Source organism: Schistocerca cancellata, chromosome 5, assembly GCF_023864275.1.
Source record: "Schistocerca cancellata isolate TAMUIC-IGC-003103 chromosome 5, iqSchCanc2.1, whole genome shotgun sequence".
Lineage (NCBI taxonomy): Eukaryota > Metazoa > Arthropoda > Insecta > Orthoptera > Acrididae > Schistocerca > Schistocerca cancellata.
Genome location: NC_064630.1, coordinates 577,908,361 through 577,926,919, shown reverse-complemented (window position 1 = coordinate 577,926,919; position 18,559 = coordinate 577,908,361). Strand labels below are relative to the sequence as shown.

The following is an 18,559-nucleotide window of genomic DNA, read 5'->3' as shown; positions in this document are numbered from 1 at the left end:
AGATATCGAGGAGTGGGACTTAATGCCCAACAGCCAGCGCAGGCCACCCCAGACAACAGAAGAGGGAGTAAAACTGGTAAAGGAGCTTGTGAAAGAGGCCCAACATGCTTTTTTGCTGTCTTTGATGTCTCGACGACATTGCGCTCGGAGTCGTTTGTAATCGATACAATTCGCCAGCATAGGATGGCGGCGAAAGGTGCGTAAAGCATGTCGTCAAGCACGGATAGCATCTCTGCAAACCTCATTCCACCAGGGGACTGAAACGTGACGTGAAGAAGAGGTAGTACGAGGAATGGAACATTTGGCAGCATTGATGATAACAGCCGTGAGGTATTCGACCTGACTGTCACAGCTGAGAAAATCGTGGTCCGGAAGGGTCGCCAGGGAGGAGTAAAGTCCCCAGTCAGCTTTCGGTATGTTCCAGCTCGAGGGACATGGGGATGGGGTGTGGTGCAGGAGACAAACGACAGAGAGGAAATAGTCACTCGAATAGGTGTCAGAAAGGACATACCACTCGAACCGATGGGCAAGAGTGGTAGAACAGATCGAGAGGTCCAAGGGAGAGTAGGTATGGGTAGAGTCCGAGAGGAAAGTCGGGGGCACCAGTATTGAGGCAGACAAGATTGAGATGGTTGAAAACATCCACCGAGAGGGAGCCTCTCTTACAGTATGCAGGAGAACCCCAAAGGGGATGATGGGCATTGAAGTCGCCAAACAATAAAAACGGCGGAGGAAGCTGAGCAATCAGGTGCATCATGTCAGCCCGACCAACTGCGGATGACGGAGTGTAGACAGTACAAAAAGAAAAAGTAAAGGCAGAAAGAGTAATACAGACAGCAATTTCTTGGAGTGGGGTGGCCAATGTGATGGGATGGTAATAGACATTGTCCCGAACGAGCAACATGACCCCACCATGAGCTGGGGTTAGGTCAGATCGCTTGGAGGCATAGTGGGTAAAAGCAATACGGTCAGTTGGGTGTAACTTTCCTGGAGACCAATGACGAGCGGACAGTACATGCGGAGGAGCAGTTTTAATTCCTCCTGATTAGATCTAATACCTCTTATGTTCCAATGTAACAGAGCTGTGGGGGGGAGCGGGGGAAGTATTTCGCCCCAAGCCGGCAGGCCTGTCCTTCCTTCCAGGGAGTGGCCAAGGAGGAAAAGGCAGAGGTACCGGAACCAGAGACAGAACCTTTCCTCTTAGAAGACACAGCCGCAGAGCAACCTGATGCATGTTGACATTTCATCTGCGAAACATCCACCCAGATACCACCCACTCCGACCAGGGGCTCTCCCCACGGGCGCCACCCAGCCTCAGCAAGGGCCGCCTGGCAGGATGACCATTGCCGGGAGTCCTGATGCCCCAGGTAGACGGGCATCTCCTCCTTGGCTGACGTGGGGAGGGTGCAGCTCAGGTATCGGCAGTACGATCCCTGTGCTGTCAGGGGGCTACAACCTAGAGAGTACATGATGACCCCACCGCAACGGGCTGGCTACCGTGCTGGATTTCAGGTGCCATGGAAAGTCCATCATGATCGTAGGTGCAGATGGGGACACACTATGGGCGTAACTTGTGCAACCCATCAGGTGTTTAGGCCCAAATTGATGAACAGTGGGTGCAGTTACGACGCCGTTACGATAATGAGTGCCAAGATCTTAGTGCACTTAGGACCGGTGATACACCACGTAGGGTGTCCTTCCCCAAAAGGCTCATACTTCTGTAGAATTTTGAAAAATGGAGGTCAAACTCCAATGGGGACCATCACATTGAAGGCCGAAATTGTTGAAACTCCTTTTAGTTGCCTCTTATGACAGGCAGGAATACCTCGGGCCTATTCTTACCCCGGACCCGCAGGGGGGTCGAGAGAGAGAGAGAGAGAGAGAGAGAGAGAGAGAGAGAGGGGGAGGGAGTTTTGCCTGTTTATAAATAAAGCAGAGTGTATTTAAGTGCGTACATCTGGGACCTCTTCCCAAAATGGACTGATTTCAACCAAATGTGGCTTACGAACAGCAAACTTCATGAGTATCGGAAATGTGGGCACTACAGCCATCTAGCTTCAGTAAAGAGCAGAGAGAAGGTCAAAGCCACCTTTTTTTCAGCCCCTGCCATATAGGCTGCTCTGTATGACAAGTGTGTTGTGTGGGAATAATATTGGCCTACCTTACTGACCTGCACTGCTGAGCAGCCTACACCTCAGGGGGCAATAAACAGTTTTCAAGTCCCTTGTGAGAGTAGTATTGACCTACTTCATCGATCCGTTGGGCTCAGGTTACACAAGCAGATGGGCACAGCTGGTTGAAGGTTGAAATGGACAGCAGGGGAATGGACAGAGAGGAACAGGAGGGGGGGGTGATTATGGGAAGGTGGGGCAGGAGGAGATAGAGAGAAGAGGCAGGAGGGTGTGACAGAGTGAGGGAGTGGAGGAGATGGACAGGGAGAGGGGGAAGGATAGTGGCAGAGAGGGAGGGAAGAAGACAAATAGGAAGGAGACCTGGAGACAGACAGGGAGAGTAGATAGGAGGGGATAAGTAATGCGAGGTCTGAAGGAGGTGGTGCATGGAGAGGGGAGCAGGAGGAGAGGGACAGGGAGAGGAGGGAAGGGGAAGAAGAATATTGGCAGAAGCAGGTGGAAGGAGATGGTGTATGCAATATACATGTCAAATACGTATGTGGGTGAAACCTCGCAGAAAAGGCTAATATATACAGGATGATTCAGCTGCCCCTAATGCTGTCATTTTATGCTGTACAAAATGTTATGGCTAGCCTTCATAACCATGCACGAGATTTTCTTACACTCTTGCTGGCAATGCGCAAATTATTAGTCCTACAGAAAAAAATTATTAAGACCTTTTTGTAGCAAGTTTGATGTTAAATTTTGAACTGGGATATGTTTCTACTGGAGACTTTTGCGTTATTCAAAAAAAATGTACAGAAGTGACCTTCCAATGCACTCCCTTCACCAGTCATGATGTCTAGTATGTTTGTGGTACTCCCTGCTAACATTGTACAAAAATTTCTGATGATACAAAATATTCCCGACAGTCAACTGTTTTTTGACTCTACTGATTGGGCTGTTACATTACATCCTGGATTTAATACAAATGTCAATTTTACAATTTCTAACTGCTCGACTAAGATGGCGGCACAATAAGGCCGGTCAGTGAAGGTGAGCAAGACTGAATGTGAAAATAATTTGAGGAGTTGCAAATGTTAGTACAGTGGCAGGAGGGAGTGCCATGAACAACATACTAGAAATCCTGACCAGTGACAGCTGAATGTGGGAGTTGGGGTGTGTTTAAATGTCACTTTTGTACGTTTTTCTTTAATAACACAAACTACGGCTTGTAGCGAAAACATATCCCATTACAAAAAAGATCCTACAAAAGGTCCTGTTCATTCTTTATGTAGCATTAACAGTTTGCATAGTGAGCAAGAGAATATGGAAATTCCACCAATGGTTCATGAAGGCCAGCTATAACATTTCAGGTTGTATAAAGCAGACTGTACAGATGCATGTCCAGGATCTCCTTCCAAATACCTGTATCAATTTCAGTCAAATTTGGCACGCACGCACGCACGCACGCACACACACAATCTTCAAAAGCCTCAGGAATGTGATATTTGTAACCTTCTAGCTTCAATAGCAGCGGAAATACAGGCAAAAAATTGTTTCTTCAGCCCCTGCACAACAAGTGTGCATGTAGTGTGGGAATAGCATTAGCCTGCCTTACTGAACTGCTTTGCATGATAGCCTAGACATCAGGAACAAGAACCAGTTTTACAGTCCCTAATGTTAGTCTGTGCTGCACAACAGGCACATTTTTATTGACTTGTTTCGCACAAGCTGTATATAGGGATGGGCACATAGAAGCAGAGAGGAGAGAAAAATGGATGGTGATGGATGGGGAGAGGATGAGGTGGACAAAAAAAGTGGAAGAAAAATGACAGTGAGAGGCGGGAGGGAAATGGACATGGGGGGGGAGGGGGGGGGGGAGAGAGAGAGAGAGAGAGAGAGAGAGAGAGAGAGAGAGAGAGAGAGAGAGAGAGATAGAGAGATAAAGATAGAGAGAGATAGAGAGAGAGAGATAGAGAGAGAGATAGAGAGAGAGAGATAAAGAGAGAGAGATAGAGAGAGAGAGATAGAGAGAGAGAGATAGAGAGAGAGAGATAGAGAGAGAGAGATAGAGAGAGAGAGATAGAGAGAGAGAGATAGAGAGAGAGAGATAGAGAGAGAGAGATAGAGAGAGAGAGATAGAGAGAGAGAATCCTTTATGTTCCTCTTAAACCAAACTTCACTGGCAGTTACACTTTTTATGGCGGCTGGCAAATTAGTAAAAATGTGTGTTCTTGAATAATAGACATATTTCTGGAGTAAAGTAAGTGATTTAAAATCTTTGTGAAGATTATTCTTATTTCTAGTAGTGATTCTATTAACTAGGCTGTTGGTTTGGGGAAAAAAAAGATTTTTGTGACAAATTTAATTAATGGATTAATATATTGCAAAGCATTAAGTTCGTACTCCTAGTTCTCTAAACAGGCTTCTTCAGGATGTTCTTGAGCTCACAGTACCAATAATTTATTATACATGTTTCAACCCTGAAAACTTTAGCTTGGGTTGATGAGTTAACAAAAATCGATCCTTTATTAAATTTTGGAATGACAGAGTGGCTGAGAATATAATCCCCAAATCCCCAGTCCTTTTTTCAATTAAGTGAATGAATTTTCTTTATCACAGTGACATCAAAATTGATAGAAAGAAATCACTGACTTAAGTCATAAGGGCAATACTAGGAGTTATAAAAGACAATCAAGCCCAGACAGACTTCACAAGGCTGAAACAGATGGTAGGAACCATGCCAGCAATCTGATGCCCATCACCATGTAACAAAAATTCAGTTTCAAAATGCTGGTAGTTTGAGTCTTAGCATGTTATCCAGTGACATTAATATACATGTTTATGACCTAAATTTTGAGATGTCAGTGTGAGATTCTACAAGATAAAAAGAATAGAGATAAGCTTTGGATATGTCGGTGTGACATAATTGAAGGCTGATGTAGTGGCAGATGAAAATGGCTTTCCATCTGTAAACCACAAAAGGCAAAAGTGTAATCATTCTATAATTTCACACTTAAGGATATGAAATAAGATAAAAATGCTGGTAACAAGTGCAAATAAGGCTGCCTCTGTTAAAAAGTTCTACTGAAGGGGACAGCAATCTTCTCTTACCCATTAAAACTGGTATGCAACTTTTGATACTCAGCTCATGAATGCTACAAAATAGATGTAATGTAAATACACTTTTCAAGTTTGCCAAGTTTGCTGATCATGAAGAAAATGAAGGTTGGTTAGGGGTTTTCGATGAGGACATTGGAGATTGAGCAGAAACTTGGACATGGAAAACATGCGATAGAAAACTTGCTGTACATTTCAAGGAGGCAACTCTGAAATTTACTACAAAATTAACTAGGGAAACCAAAATGGAAGCTTTATTGCTATAGTAATTTCCTAGGCATGGTCACCTAATTTCATTTTCTGCTACAATGCTCATTAAAATTTCATGTGTACTTTTCATTGGCAGTACACAGCACGTCCCAGGAGGAATAATCAACATTCACGGATATGACAGGGACAACCATTTGAAGAACAAAACTTCGTGTAACGTATGCCCCATTCTGAAAGGTTTCCAAGACAGAATACATTTAACGTACATTGTTGCTTGTTTTCTATAGTAATCAACATGCTGTCAGGTTTACATAAGTACACATGTATAACAGTCATTACACTTTACAAAATGCATTTTACAAAGTATCAATTCAAAAATACATATTTCAACAAATTCACCTTTAAGCATGATTGCACACATCACATTACATTAAGGCCATTGTGCAGTTAACAACAAATGTTCCAGTATCCTACCGCCAACTGCAATGCATTTGTGTATTCTTGGAAGAATATGCTGTGTTGATTACCTGAGTGCCTCCACTGTTCCCTAGTAAGGGCATCTATGATGCGACCATACAGGTCATCTACATATTCACAATTTGTTTGTACACCTTAAGAGTTCATCCAATTGCATAAACAAAAACATAATGCTGTAATGTTCTGTGACTTTGGTGGCCAGTTAACTGTACTATCAAGAAGAGTCCAGTAATTAGAGTAAATGCAGTAGAGATGTTCCCTCACACATCTGGTAAAATGTGGAGGAACTTCATCATTCTGGAAGTACATTGCAGTCTGTGTGGCCAAATGAATGCCCTCAAGGTATTCAACAAACGAATTTGCCAAAAATTGGGTGCGTAAGAAGCACATGTGCCACTAGCCCAAAAACAAATGTACAATAAATGTGTTCTACCTTGAACACCACTTGAAATAGGGCTTGTGTCTGTGTGATTATTTTTGCTTCAAATGCGTGTTTCTGTCATATTCCTGAATACTACGCAATCCTCCCGAGACACCCTGTATGAAGCACATGTCTCAGGGTAATGCCTTAGTACTGCAAAGTCCTTTATCTTTTGGGATAGTCTCAAAATATTCCTTAAAACTGTACAAACATGCCGTTTTAAAGCACTCTCATAGTTTTCTTTTGAAGATTGAATGTGCTTTAACATTTGTGAAACTGCCTGGTAACAACAATGTAAATTAATGTAATTTAATGTAAATTATATAGTCAAACAGATTTCACAATGATGGTTTAATGAGGATTGCAGTACCAGTCCCACAAATTCAACTTTAAAAAAGTTGTGTTTTTAGCTGGTTAGCTCAAATAGTATGGTATTCGATGTCTGCCAAACAACTGGATCCTTCCTGAGCAGTCTAAAGCAAGCAGTCAGCATCACACTAATGCCAGCCTTAAAAGCATTTGTCATAGTATAATCTCATTAAACATGGTGTACACCAAGAATTGGGCATCTGTTTCTTTTGTCCATTAAAGATCCATGTTTAAATGTGGACGCTCATATAACCATCTAATATGCAAATGACAATTCTATTAATAAAAGGGGAGGGTAAGAAAGAATGACAGCAATCGGTAAATATTGTCACAGAACAACTCAGCACTGAATAGTCAGCTTTTAATTATTAGTAAAAAACTGACACACAAATTTCACAGTGCTCAGAATGAGGATATGTACATGTACATCCCATTTCTACCAATGGTGAAGCAGTTGGTAACTGTACAGAAACCATTTTTTTTTTTTTAGATTATGGGTGCAAAGCAATGTAAAATGGGATAACCATATATTTTATTTATTTACTACAATATCTTGATGCAAAATTGAACAAGACCTGTCACCTTCTTTGCTCACTAAAATCGTGCTGCACAGAGAAAATAGTAAAGACTGCATATCACATCTACTTTCATTCTCATCTGAAAGGGTCACATTTTGGGAAAACTCTAAAGCATCTATCAGCACAGTCAACCTGCAAGAAAGGGCTATTAGAATCACATTTGGACGCAACCCTACAGACCCTTGTAAATCTCTATTTAAAATTTCTGTAACAACTCCTTCACCATGTATCTGTATTCTGGAAACCATTATAGTCTTTAAAAGAAATGTGATAAGTAAGAACATTAGATTGTACAAAGAAAGACCGATATTTATGACCACTTTACCAGGCAACTTCAAATGACCCACATCAGCATATCCCCATGCTAAAACAATAGTTTCATTTTGAAAGTTAAAGTTTGTCTTAAACTTCCCCAAAACATAAAAGCAAATACTAAAGCCCAAATCCTTGGAAAATCTTTAAAATCATATTTACAGCATCACTTCTTTTACTCCACTGAAGAATATTTAACTGTATGAAGTAATGTATTAGCAGTAATTTCAAATATGTATGCACATAAATCACTTTTGCCTTTATACATACAAAATGACTTGCTCAATGTCTTATACTACTTTTGTAAGTGACAGGATCAATAAAAAGTACTACATCTCAGGAGTGTTATATAAATTCATACAATTCTCTTCGTGAAAAATCATAATGCAGTGCTTTAGATGTTAGCAATGTCAAGTATTTAGAAAACAACTTTGATATTCTGAAATGGCAGCTCATGTACAAAAAATTACAATTTAAGTCTTATTGTGTAAGAAAAACTTTTAAAATATCTTGATAAATTGCCCTTTATTCTGTAACTTTACCTTCTAAAAGTAACGTTTCTGTATGGATGATACTTACCATGGTGCTGGTGATAATGCACTGCTTGTCAATGACCTAATTTCATATCAACTAGTCTATACTTCCTTGTTATTGGATGTACCGCTGGAACTTATCCCCACCACAGGTAGGTGAAGTTATATGAATAAATAGTACAAGGCCTTGCCTCTTTATACATAAATAAAGCCGTTCACTAGTAATGATGTCTTTTCTTCGTTTTCATACGCTATTATCCTCACGCCACTGAGGTAAGAAGTGCAGACAGAAAAGAATATTATATGTACACGAGGATGACATATTTAAAGATAGTAAAAGCTATATAATAATCCCAACATTAACACCTCAATCCTAATATCGTCAGTTAAAATATTTTGTAAATTACTCCTGTGATGCACGTCGAAACATGAATCATTTAATATAATGAATCTATGCCCAAGTCAAATTAAAAGGCAACCCATGAAATCGTGAACTATTGTATATGTAAAAATATTGTGACACTTACTTCCTACCTGCTAATCAACAGTATTACTTGTTTTCTTCTTTGATTAGTGGAATGACAGATGACCCCAAAATAAGCGTCTTTCAGGCATACCAACATGAGAGTCTTCCTTCATTTCTTTCCGGTACTTTAAGAAGATAAGGTACTCAGCTTTTGTCGCTTTTTATTCTGATTCTCATAAAATAACTACATTTTTACTATGCAAATTATTTTCTGATGTTTTTTAAAAGTTACAAACTACTTATTAATACACGCCTGTGTCGATTTGGACATGATTCCCAGACTGATAACAATACAATTAATTTTTATCTCAGTTGCACCACGTGACCTCTATTATGCTGCACAGCTGCAGGTAGTAGAAGTTACTTCATTTGGGAATCGGTAGCCTTCAATCAATTCAAGTACTTGCCTCTGTTTCCCAGGCTCTTGTGTGAACCAAAACGTAGCCGATATATTTGTTACTATGAAACCTTAGATGGTGAAACTATGAGCGAGCGGTTCTTAGCATAAATTGAAACGAATCCGATTAATGTCGCAAATAGGTCTATAAAGCTTGTCCTACAACGGAAGACCACAGTACTCTGTTCAGAACAAAGTGTGTATGTAGCTTTCGGGGTATAGTACAGAAAAAGCTGTAATTAACCAGTTTGAGAACTGGCATTTATTAATAGGTAAATATATTACGATGTTAAAGCGTTCATTCTGTTCCTAGCCTATCCATAAGTAAATCTGATGGCTTTCAAACTGTACGATGTTGCTCTTTCCTGCCCTACCGCCAACTTTGATTTTAGATGTGCACATTAGGAAACTGGCCCGTCATTAGTTATCGCACCCGCTGGTGATAAGTGTCACGAGTTTGTTTCCATTCTCACGGATTACCTAAGCACTCCAAAGACACCAAATAATTTTGTTTACTTGGTCTCGCCTATTGGACCTTGAGTAAGAGTTCGTCACAAGGACGTTTCTCGGTTTTTCGCTTAGTAATTTTTCTTCGAAAATTTTAGCTGTAACCTCTTACTAACACCCTTTCTTAATAGGCTATATAACCTGTTTGCTGTCGTTCCTGGTAATCAAAATTGTATTTAATTGCACTATATATTTCTGTGGCGTCCAATGTGGACTCTTGTGTAGAAGCATTGCGCATGCTTTTATCTGTCAGGTCAATACAAATGAAAAATACTATTTTAAAATTTGTAAAGCCACTGGACCAGGGAAACATTGTAAGTGTGATTCGAAGTAGGCTACTGTAGTACTCTCAGGATTAAAATATTGATGAGAATATGAATGTGGATTGTACTTTTATTTAATATGCCACCACATTTTTTTTCGCATATATAGGAAGACATGCATGTAAAACCTGCTTCAGGTGTAATGTATTTTGAATTTAACAAGTGGCTATTGTATAAATGCCATTACTATATAGTCAAGGTGATATTATAGAGCTGATGATTGGGTGGAGGTGTGGAGCATTTCCAGGTGACATAGGTTGTGAAATGGACATTGTAGTCTATGTGCTGAATGAGCTGCTTACTTTGTTACTTGGTAGCCAGACACATCTAAATTTTAGCAGCAGTAATTCATACACTTAGATAGCAAGTTAGTGATGATGCCTTCATAAAAAGCAAAGCTGTCTGTTTCCGTAAATAGTCCTTAATCAAATGTGATAGGCTGTACCAGTAACAGGATTGGAGTAAGATGTTCTGGATGGTTACATGGGCCATTGTTACCTCTGGGTCTTTCACTCGGATATGATCCACATGATCAGGATTGATGGTAAGAGTGGCATTAGAATGGAGTAGCAGTCCAAAAATGAACCAATGCTTCCGATTGACACTTTTGGCTGCATCTTCTGGAACTTTGCTTCGGCCTCTGGATGGTGGATTTGTTTCATGCCTCCTTAACTTACTTTTCATGAAAGGTTTCTGAATGTTGACAAAACTGACACATCAAATGTATTGGTTGTGTAAATACACTCTGCTTTAATATGTAGCCCTTTTTTTTCCTCAGTTAATTGAGGGTCATACTTACAAAAAGTAAACTTCCTTCAATAAAGTTGCATCATTTTTTGAAAGTCCTTTAACTTGTTTCCCTTTTTTGTATCAGAAATTCCATTAACCTTCTGCTTGGACTCCAAAAAACCTGTAATTGGTTTCGGATTGTGACAGTTTGCTGTACTTCACTGTTTTACTATAGGTTGCCTTATCCTTTCAGAAACTCTGACTTAGAACTAAAATCATCTTGAATAAATGCAGGCAGTAGAAGAAATAACTTTCACAATTGACAATACTTCCACTTTTTAAAGCTCAATAAAATCAACTAAAATACATAACCCAAAAATAATGTCCACTTATTTCAAGTACATGTAATACAGTTACTTAAATCACTTCAAAAGAACATCATTAAAGTAACAGCCATTGCTCATGAGACACTGTTGAGACACTTCGAGGAAGTTGCCCATGGCTTTTGCCTCATCTCAGATTGAATGATGTTAACTTCCCATAAATTACTTCATTAGTTCGAAAACAAACATGTCTATATCCCAGATTATCTCTGTAGAAGATAATTGCATTTGATGAAATGAGGTGACTAGGTTGATGAACAAGTCTCTCCACACAGAGAGATGAGATTGGTAGAGAACATCAATTGTAGATGTCACCTGCACAGTGGCATCATTTAAAGTGAGTTTGATGTTTATCGTTCTTCAGACTCTGGGAACTATCATTCTAAGGAATGGATTGGTGCGAAGGAAGCAATTCTTTTGCACCTTGTACTTATACAGAAAAATTACTGTTGCTTCTAAACACACTTGAATGCACCTTAATGCAGTTGAAATTCTGTGTATTAAAAGATGAAAGTGATGATATTTCTTTAATTTCAATATCCAGTGGTGTGTAGACCTGAACACACTTCTGCTGCACCAGTAACAGAAATAGATAATGAAGAAACACAAAGAGAATGAATTCCTCCATATCAACCAGAATAGATTCAAAAACCATTCGTTCTGTTAAGCTCAACCCACCTTTGTGTCACATGACTTTCTGAAAGCTGTCGATTAAGCAGGGAGGATGCAGCATTTACTTCTTATTTTATTTATTTATTTTTACAGCCAAAGAGCGTTTTGTTCAGTACCATACCAACAATTATTAGTGGAAGTGATCATATGAGGTATCAAACAGAATTTGTTGGTGAACTGAAATTACTTGGTGGGGAGGATAAAGCTTCATTCACTGGAGGGAGAGTCATTCACAGTCATATGGGGCCATCGAGATACATGAGCCCTGCAATAAATTTGTGATATCACTCTAGCTGGCTTGTCTGCCACACTTTGCAAACACTTGGATCTCTGTAGGGCCCATTGTAAATCAATATGTAACTGAAAATGTACACACTACAGAACTTAATTTTGTCATGTGCTATTGAAAACTTACATGCATTTAAACATGCAGTCAAGAATTATTAAACATGTCTGAAACAGCTATTCACTCTCTGCCATATATGGCTGTTGGCACTCTTATGCAGCATGGCCTGTCTTTCTCGTGGACCTCACAGATGTAGAATTAAGTTCAGGCGTGTCCCAGCGAAGTGTGTGAGGACCCTTACCACTAATGTCATTACAAACAATAGCTCATTGCCCATCATGGTTTAGAAGAAAGTGTGTTGTTATCTAAATCAGGCTGATCTCTAAAGGGATTCTTGTCACATCTATCTCTCACTGTTGCATATTTTTCTCCTTTAACAGAAGTCATGGGAATAAAACATGTTTAAGCGAAAGACTGCATGTGGTAGCAGCAGCTGGATTAGGTGTAGAGTGTGGTAGTAGGATGGTCTTTGGATATTTTTGACACTTCCTGCATTGCATAGGTCACACAGAGCAACATAAGTGTGATGATGGAAGCAGTGAATAAAAGAAATACACACACTAGTGTCAGCAAAAGTTTGTAATGGTATTGTGTAGTGATACCATGGACAGCAAAAAATTGGTAGGACTGAACTTTACAAAGGGCCATCCATACATTGCACTTTCTATGCTATAAGGTAGATGTTGGCAGTGTCCTTGTGTCTTTTAAGTCAGAGGTATTAATAAACTACTGTTAATCAAACATACCTTTATATGTAACATTGAATTAATCACATTTTGTTACTGGCCTTTCCTTCACATTTTGATTTTGCCACATATCGACTTTTCTGAATTGCACATTTGTTCCTTTTGTGTTGAAATGTTATTAATTTTTTGTCTTAAGTGTGTACCCTAGGTTATGGTGACAGACTGATCTGTAGTGTACATACAGGTCTAGTTTTAGATGGCTACAGTTCAGTTGTGAGTTTATGAAGCCAAGAAATGTGGATTTGAAATCTTGGATGCAGTGACAGACTGATCTGTAGTATAGCCAGAAGTCTTATGTTAGCTTAGAAGCTGACCGAAAACAGAAAGAAAAAATTCATTGTATTTTCTCCTGCATATGAATTATCTGTGTCTTCTTTTTCTTTATTTTATGCTGTCCCCCTTGAAGTTCAATTTCGTCGCTCTGTAACACCTAGTATGTTAAAATTGATGGCGCATTAAGTACTAATATTTCTTCTGTGACCATAAAAAAAACATATAATTACTTCATTGGACATACAAATCAACCGTTCTGCCATTACAACTTCCCATGATCTCTTGCAAAAAGTGTTACCAGCATACACTTCAAGATTAGAGCTTGGATAAGCACTAGGGAAAGTTGTATCACTGGTAATCCTGCATGTATCTAGGACAAAATGACCAGTTAATCCATCTAAAGAGTTCCCTAGGCCAGAGTCAAATAATACAGTTTATTTTAGAGTATAATAATACTCAAAGGGGCGGTATCATAGTGTGACGGTACAGTTTCCCATAGCATCGAATCACGGCTTGTATTTATTCCATTGATATTAAGAGCATGGTCCTATGTTGAAGGAATCTCACAACCAGTTGCCATACCACTCATGAGTGTGCTGTCTGGGTCAAGGTCTATAAAATTTCCACTTCAGTTTTTATGTTCAACATCTACCACCCTCTTCCCACAGCATCATCTGAAGTTTCACCAATATAAAATATATGGAATGAAGTTCGGTTTATCCCACAGTATACACGTATAAATTTCAGTAGTCAGGAAATGTGTAGGATAAATAAAGCCTGTTGCTGTTATGATAAGATGTCTTTGGGCTACTGACCAGTTGTTTTGAAAATGTAAGAGCTGTAACTACATACTTAGATTGTTATCATCAGTAACTTGAATAATAAATATTGTGGGTTGCTTGCTGAAATTGTTTCATATTATGAATACCTTGTCCTCCTTTCCAAACATCATTCCTTTTTTGGCTGTGTGTGTGGAATTCACGCTGAAAGCTAGCAAAAGTTTGCAATCCTTTTGTATTTATTTCACAGTTAGCAGATAATTCCTTGTTGCTGTCTTTACACTCATTAAGCAGATAGCTGTTCTGGAGTTGCTTTCCTAGGTTAATAATATTAGCTTTCTCGTGAAGCATATAGTTTTACTAATTGTCTCCTGAAGAACGAGCCGTCTTCTTATCTTTCTCAGCATGGTTCCAGTCAGTTCTCTGAGTCAGCAACCTTCATTTTCTTCTAACACAGTGTCAGGCGTAAGCACTGTTGACCATTAAAATTGCAACACCATAAAGATGGTGTGCACAAAATATCAAACAGGCATGAAGGGTATTACATGCTTCGATATGCAAATGAGTAGCATTTCTGCATAGTGACACAAAGAAGGTTGAAATAATTCCATCTACATTCTGTATACAAGGAAAGATTATGCAGCAGATTCCTTATTAAGAATGTTGGTTGCTTGTGAGCTAGTGATAGGTCCCATGTGAGAAGGAGAAACATCAACCAACAACTGTTGGAATTCAACAGTGACAGAATTATCACCTATCAGGATTGTTATTTGTCATTCTGTGAGATTGGTGCTCACATTGGTTGGGATCACATGGCTGCCACGCAAATGTTAGTAGACGAAGGAGGACCATATTCCATATCAGGCAAGATCTCAATGGTCCTGTGCATATAATGTCTGAGCAGACAGACACATTGTTTTCTCTGCTCTGCAGTACCTCAAATCAGGAAATGGGATCCAGAATGAGATTTTCACTCTGCAGCGGAGTGTGCGCTGATATGAAACTTCCTGGCAGATTAAAACTGTGTGCCCGACCGAGACTCGAAATCGGGACCTTTGCCTTTCGCGGGCAAGTGCTCTACCATCTGAGCTACCGAAGCACGACTCACGCCCGGTACCCACAGCTTTACTTCTGCCAGTACCTCGTCTCCTACTTTCCAAACTTAATCTGCCAGGAAGTTTCATATCAGCGCACACTCCGCTGCAGAGTGAAAATCTCATTCTGGAAACATCCCCCAGGCTGTGGCTAAGCCATGTCTCCGCAATATCCTTTCTTTCAGGAGTGCTAGTTCTGCAAGGTTCGCAGGAGAGCTTCTGTAAAGTTTGTAAAGTGGGAGACGAGGTACTGGCAGAAGTAAAGCTGTGGGTACTGGGCGTGAGTCGTGCTTCGGTAGCTCAGATGGTAGAGCACTTGCCCGCGAAAGACAAAGGTCCCGAGTTCGAGTCTCGGTCGGGCACACAGTTTTAATCTGCCAGGAAGTTTCATATCAGCGCACACTCCGCTGCAGAGTGAAAATCTCATTCTGGAAACATCCCCCAGGCTGTGGCTAAGCCATGTCTCCGCAATATCCTTTCTTTCAGGAGTGCTAGTTCTGCAAGGTTCGCAGGAGAGCTTCTGTAAAATTTGGAAAGTAGGAGACGAGGTACTGGCAGAAGTAAAGCTGTGGGTACCGGGCGTGAGTCGTGCTTCGGTAGCTCAGATGGTAGAGCACTTGCCCGCGAAAGGCAAAGGTCCCGAGTTCGAGTCTTGGTCGGGCACACAGTTTTAATCTGCCAGGAAGTTTCATATCAGCGCACACTCCGCTGCAGAGTGAAAATCTCATTCTGGAAACATCCCCCAGGCTGTGGCTAAGCCATGTCTCCGCAATATCCTTTCTTTCAGGAGTGCTAGTTCTGCAAGGTTCGCAGGAGAGCTTCTGTAAAGTTTGGAAAGTAGGAGACGAGGTACTGGCAGAAGTAAAGCTGTGGGTACCGGGCGTGAGTCGTGCTTCGGTAGCTCAGATGGTAGAGCACTTGCCCGCGAAAGGCAAAGGTCCCGAGTTCGAGTCTCGGTCGGGCACACAATTTTAATCTGCCAGGAAGTTTCAGGAAATGGGATGTTTGCAGCAAGAAAAGCATCGACACAAAATACAAAGACATCTAAAGCACCACAACTGTCAGCATGTCAGTCATTGTTGCAGCTTTTCTTGATGTAACGATAGAGGGAGAGGCACTCCAACAGTGGTGTGTCTAAAAACAATACTGGACACAAAGGTGTCACCATCTACATCTACATCTACATCCATACTCCGCAAGCCACCTGACGGTGTGTGGCGGAGGGTACCTTCAGTACCTCTATCGGTTCTCCCTTCTATTCCAGTCTCGTATTGTTCGTGGAAAGAAGGATTGTCGGTATGCCTCTGTGTGGGCTCTAATCTCTCTGATTTTATCCTCATGGTCTCTTCGCGAGATATACGTAGGAGGGAGCAATATACTGCTTGACTCTTCGGTGAAGGTATGTTCTCGAAACTTTGACAAAAGCCCGTACCGAGCTACTGAGCGTCTCTCCTGCAGAGTCTTCCACTGGAGCTTATCTATCATCTCCGTAACGCTTTCGCGATTACTAAATGATCCTGTAACGAAGCGCGCTGCTCTCCGTTGGATCTTCTCTATGTCTTGTATCAACCCTATCTGGTACGGATCCCACACTGCTGAGCAGTATTCAAGCAGTGGGCGAACAAGCGTACTGTAACCTACTTCCTTTGTTTTCGGATTGCATTTCCTTAGGATTCTTCCAATGAATCTCAGTCTGGCATCTGCTTTACCGACAATCAACATTATATGATCATTCCATTTTAAATCACTCCTAATGCGTACTCCCAGATAATTTATGGTATTAACTGCTTCCAGTTGCTGACCTGCTATTTTGTAGCTAAATGATAAAGGATCTATCTTTCTGTGTATTCGCAGCACATTACACTTGTCTACATTGAGATTCAGTTGCCATTCCCTGCACCATGCGTCAATTCGCTGCAGATCCTCCTGCATTTCAGTACAATTTTCCATTGTTACAACCTCTCGATACACCACAGCATCATCTGCAAAAAGCCTCAGTGAACTTCCGATGTCATCCACCAGGTCATTTATGTATATTGTGAATAGCAACAGTCCTATGACACTCCCCTGCGGCACACCTGAAATCGCTCTTACTCCGGAAGACTTCTCTCCATGACATGCTGCATCCTGTTATCTAGGAACTCCTCAATCCAATCACACAATTGGTCTGATAGTCCATATGCTCTTACTTTGTTCAATAAACGACTGTGGGGAACTGTATCGAACGCCTTGCGGAAGTCAAGAAACACGGCATCTACCTGTGAACCCGTGTCTATGGCCCTCTGAGTCTCGTGGACGAATAGCGCGAGCTGGGTTTCACATGACAGTCTTTTTCGAAACCCATGCTGATTCCTACAGAGTAGATTTCTAGTCTCCAGAAAAGTCATTATACTCGAACACAATACGTGTTCCAAAATTCTACAACTGATCGACGTTAGAGATATAGGTCTATAGTTCTGCACATCTGTTCGACGTCCCTTCTTGAAAACGGGGATGACCTGTGCCCTTTTCCAATTCTTTGGAACGCTACGCTCTTCTAGAGACCTACGGTACACCGCTGCAAGAAGGGGGGCAAGTTCCTTCGCGTACTCTGTGTAAAATTGAACTGGTATCCCATCAGGTCCAGAGGCCTTTCCTCTTTTGAGCGATTTTAATTGTTTCTCTATCCCTCTGTCGTCTATTTCGATATCTACCATTTTGTCATCTGTGCGACAATCTAGAGAAGGAACTACAGTGCAGTCTTCCTCTGTGAAACAGCTTTGGAAAAAGACATTTAATATTTTGGCCTTTAGTCTGTCATCCTCTGTTTCAGTACCATTTTGGTCACAGAGTGTCTGGACATTTTGTTTTGATCCACCTACCGCTTTGACATAAGACCAAAATTTCTTAGGATTTTCTGCCAAGTCAGTACATAGAACTTTACTTTCGAATTCATTGAACGCCTCTCGCATAGCTCTCTTCACACTACATTTCGCTTCGCGTAATTTTTGTTTGTCTGCAAGGCTTTGGCTATGTTTATGTTTGCTGTGAAGTTCCCTTTGCTTCCGCAGCAGTTTTCTAACTCGGTTGTTGAACCACGGTGGCTCTTTCCCATCTCTTACGATCTTGCTTGGCACATACTCATCTAACGCATATTGTACGATGGTTTTGAACTTTGTCCACTGATCCTCAACACTATCAGTACTTGAGACAAAACTTTTGTGTTGAGCCAACAGGTGCTCTGAAATCTGCTTTTTGTCACTTTTTCTAAACAGAAAAATCTTCCTACCCTTTTTAATATCCCTATTTATGGCTGAAATCATCGATGCCGTAACCGCTTTATGATCGCTGATTCCCTGTTCTGCTTTAACTTTTTCAAATAGTTCGGGTCTGTTTGTCACCAGAAGGTCTAATATGTTATCGCCACGAGTCGGTTCTCTGTTTAACTGCTCAAGGTAGTTTTCAGATAAAACACTTAAAAAAATTTCACTGGATTCTTTGTCCCTGCCACCCGTTATGAACGTCTGAGTCTCCCAGTCTATATCCGGCAAATTAAAATCTCCACCCAGAACTATAACATGGTGGGGAAATCTACTCGATCATCTTTTTTTTTATAAGAGTTCTGCGTGCGGGTTAGAAATGGATGCATCTATTTGTGGAGACTCCGAGAA

At 40.8% G+C, this 18,559-nt stretch overlaps 1 protein-coding gene across 2 annotated transcripts in view; it reads right to left on the bottom strand.

Annotated features, from left to right (window-relative positions):
- LOC126187591 (protein starmaker-like) overlaps positions 1-8,730 on the bottom strand; it is a 44,150-nt gene extending 35,420 nt beyond the window's left edge. The window contains exons 1-2 of one of the 2 annotated variants that reach the window (XM_049928775.1): positions 8,662-8,730; positions 8,181-8,402 (exon numbers count right to left, since the gene is read on the bottom strand). In XM_049928775.1, coding sequence (XP_049784732.1) covers positions 8,181-8,183 — 3 coding nt within the window. In that variant the 5' untranslated portion in view covers positions 8,184-8,402; positions 8,662-8,730. The remainder of the gene's footprint in view (positions 1-8,180; positions 8,403-8,661) is intronic. The other variant, XM_049928776.1, reaches the window with a different exon arrangement.
- Positions 8,731-18,559: the final 9,829 nt, after the last annotated feature.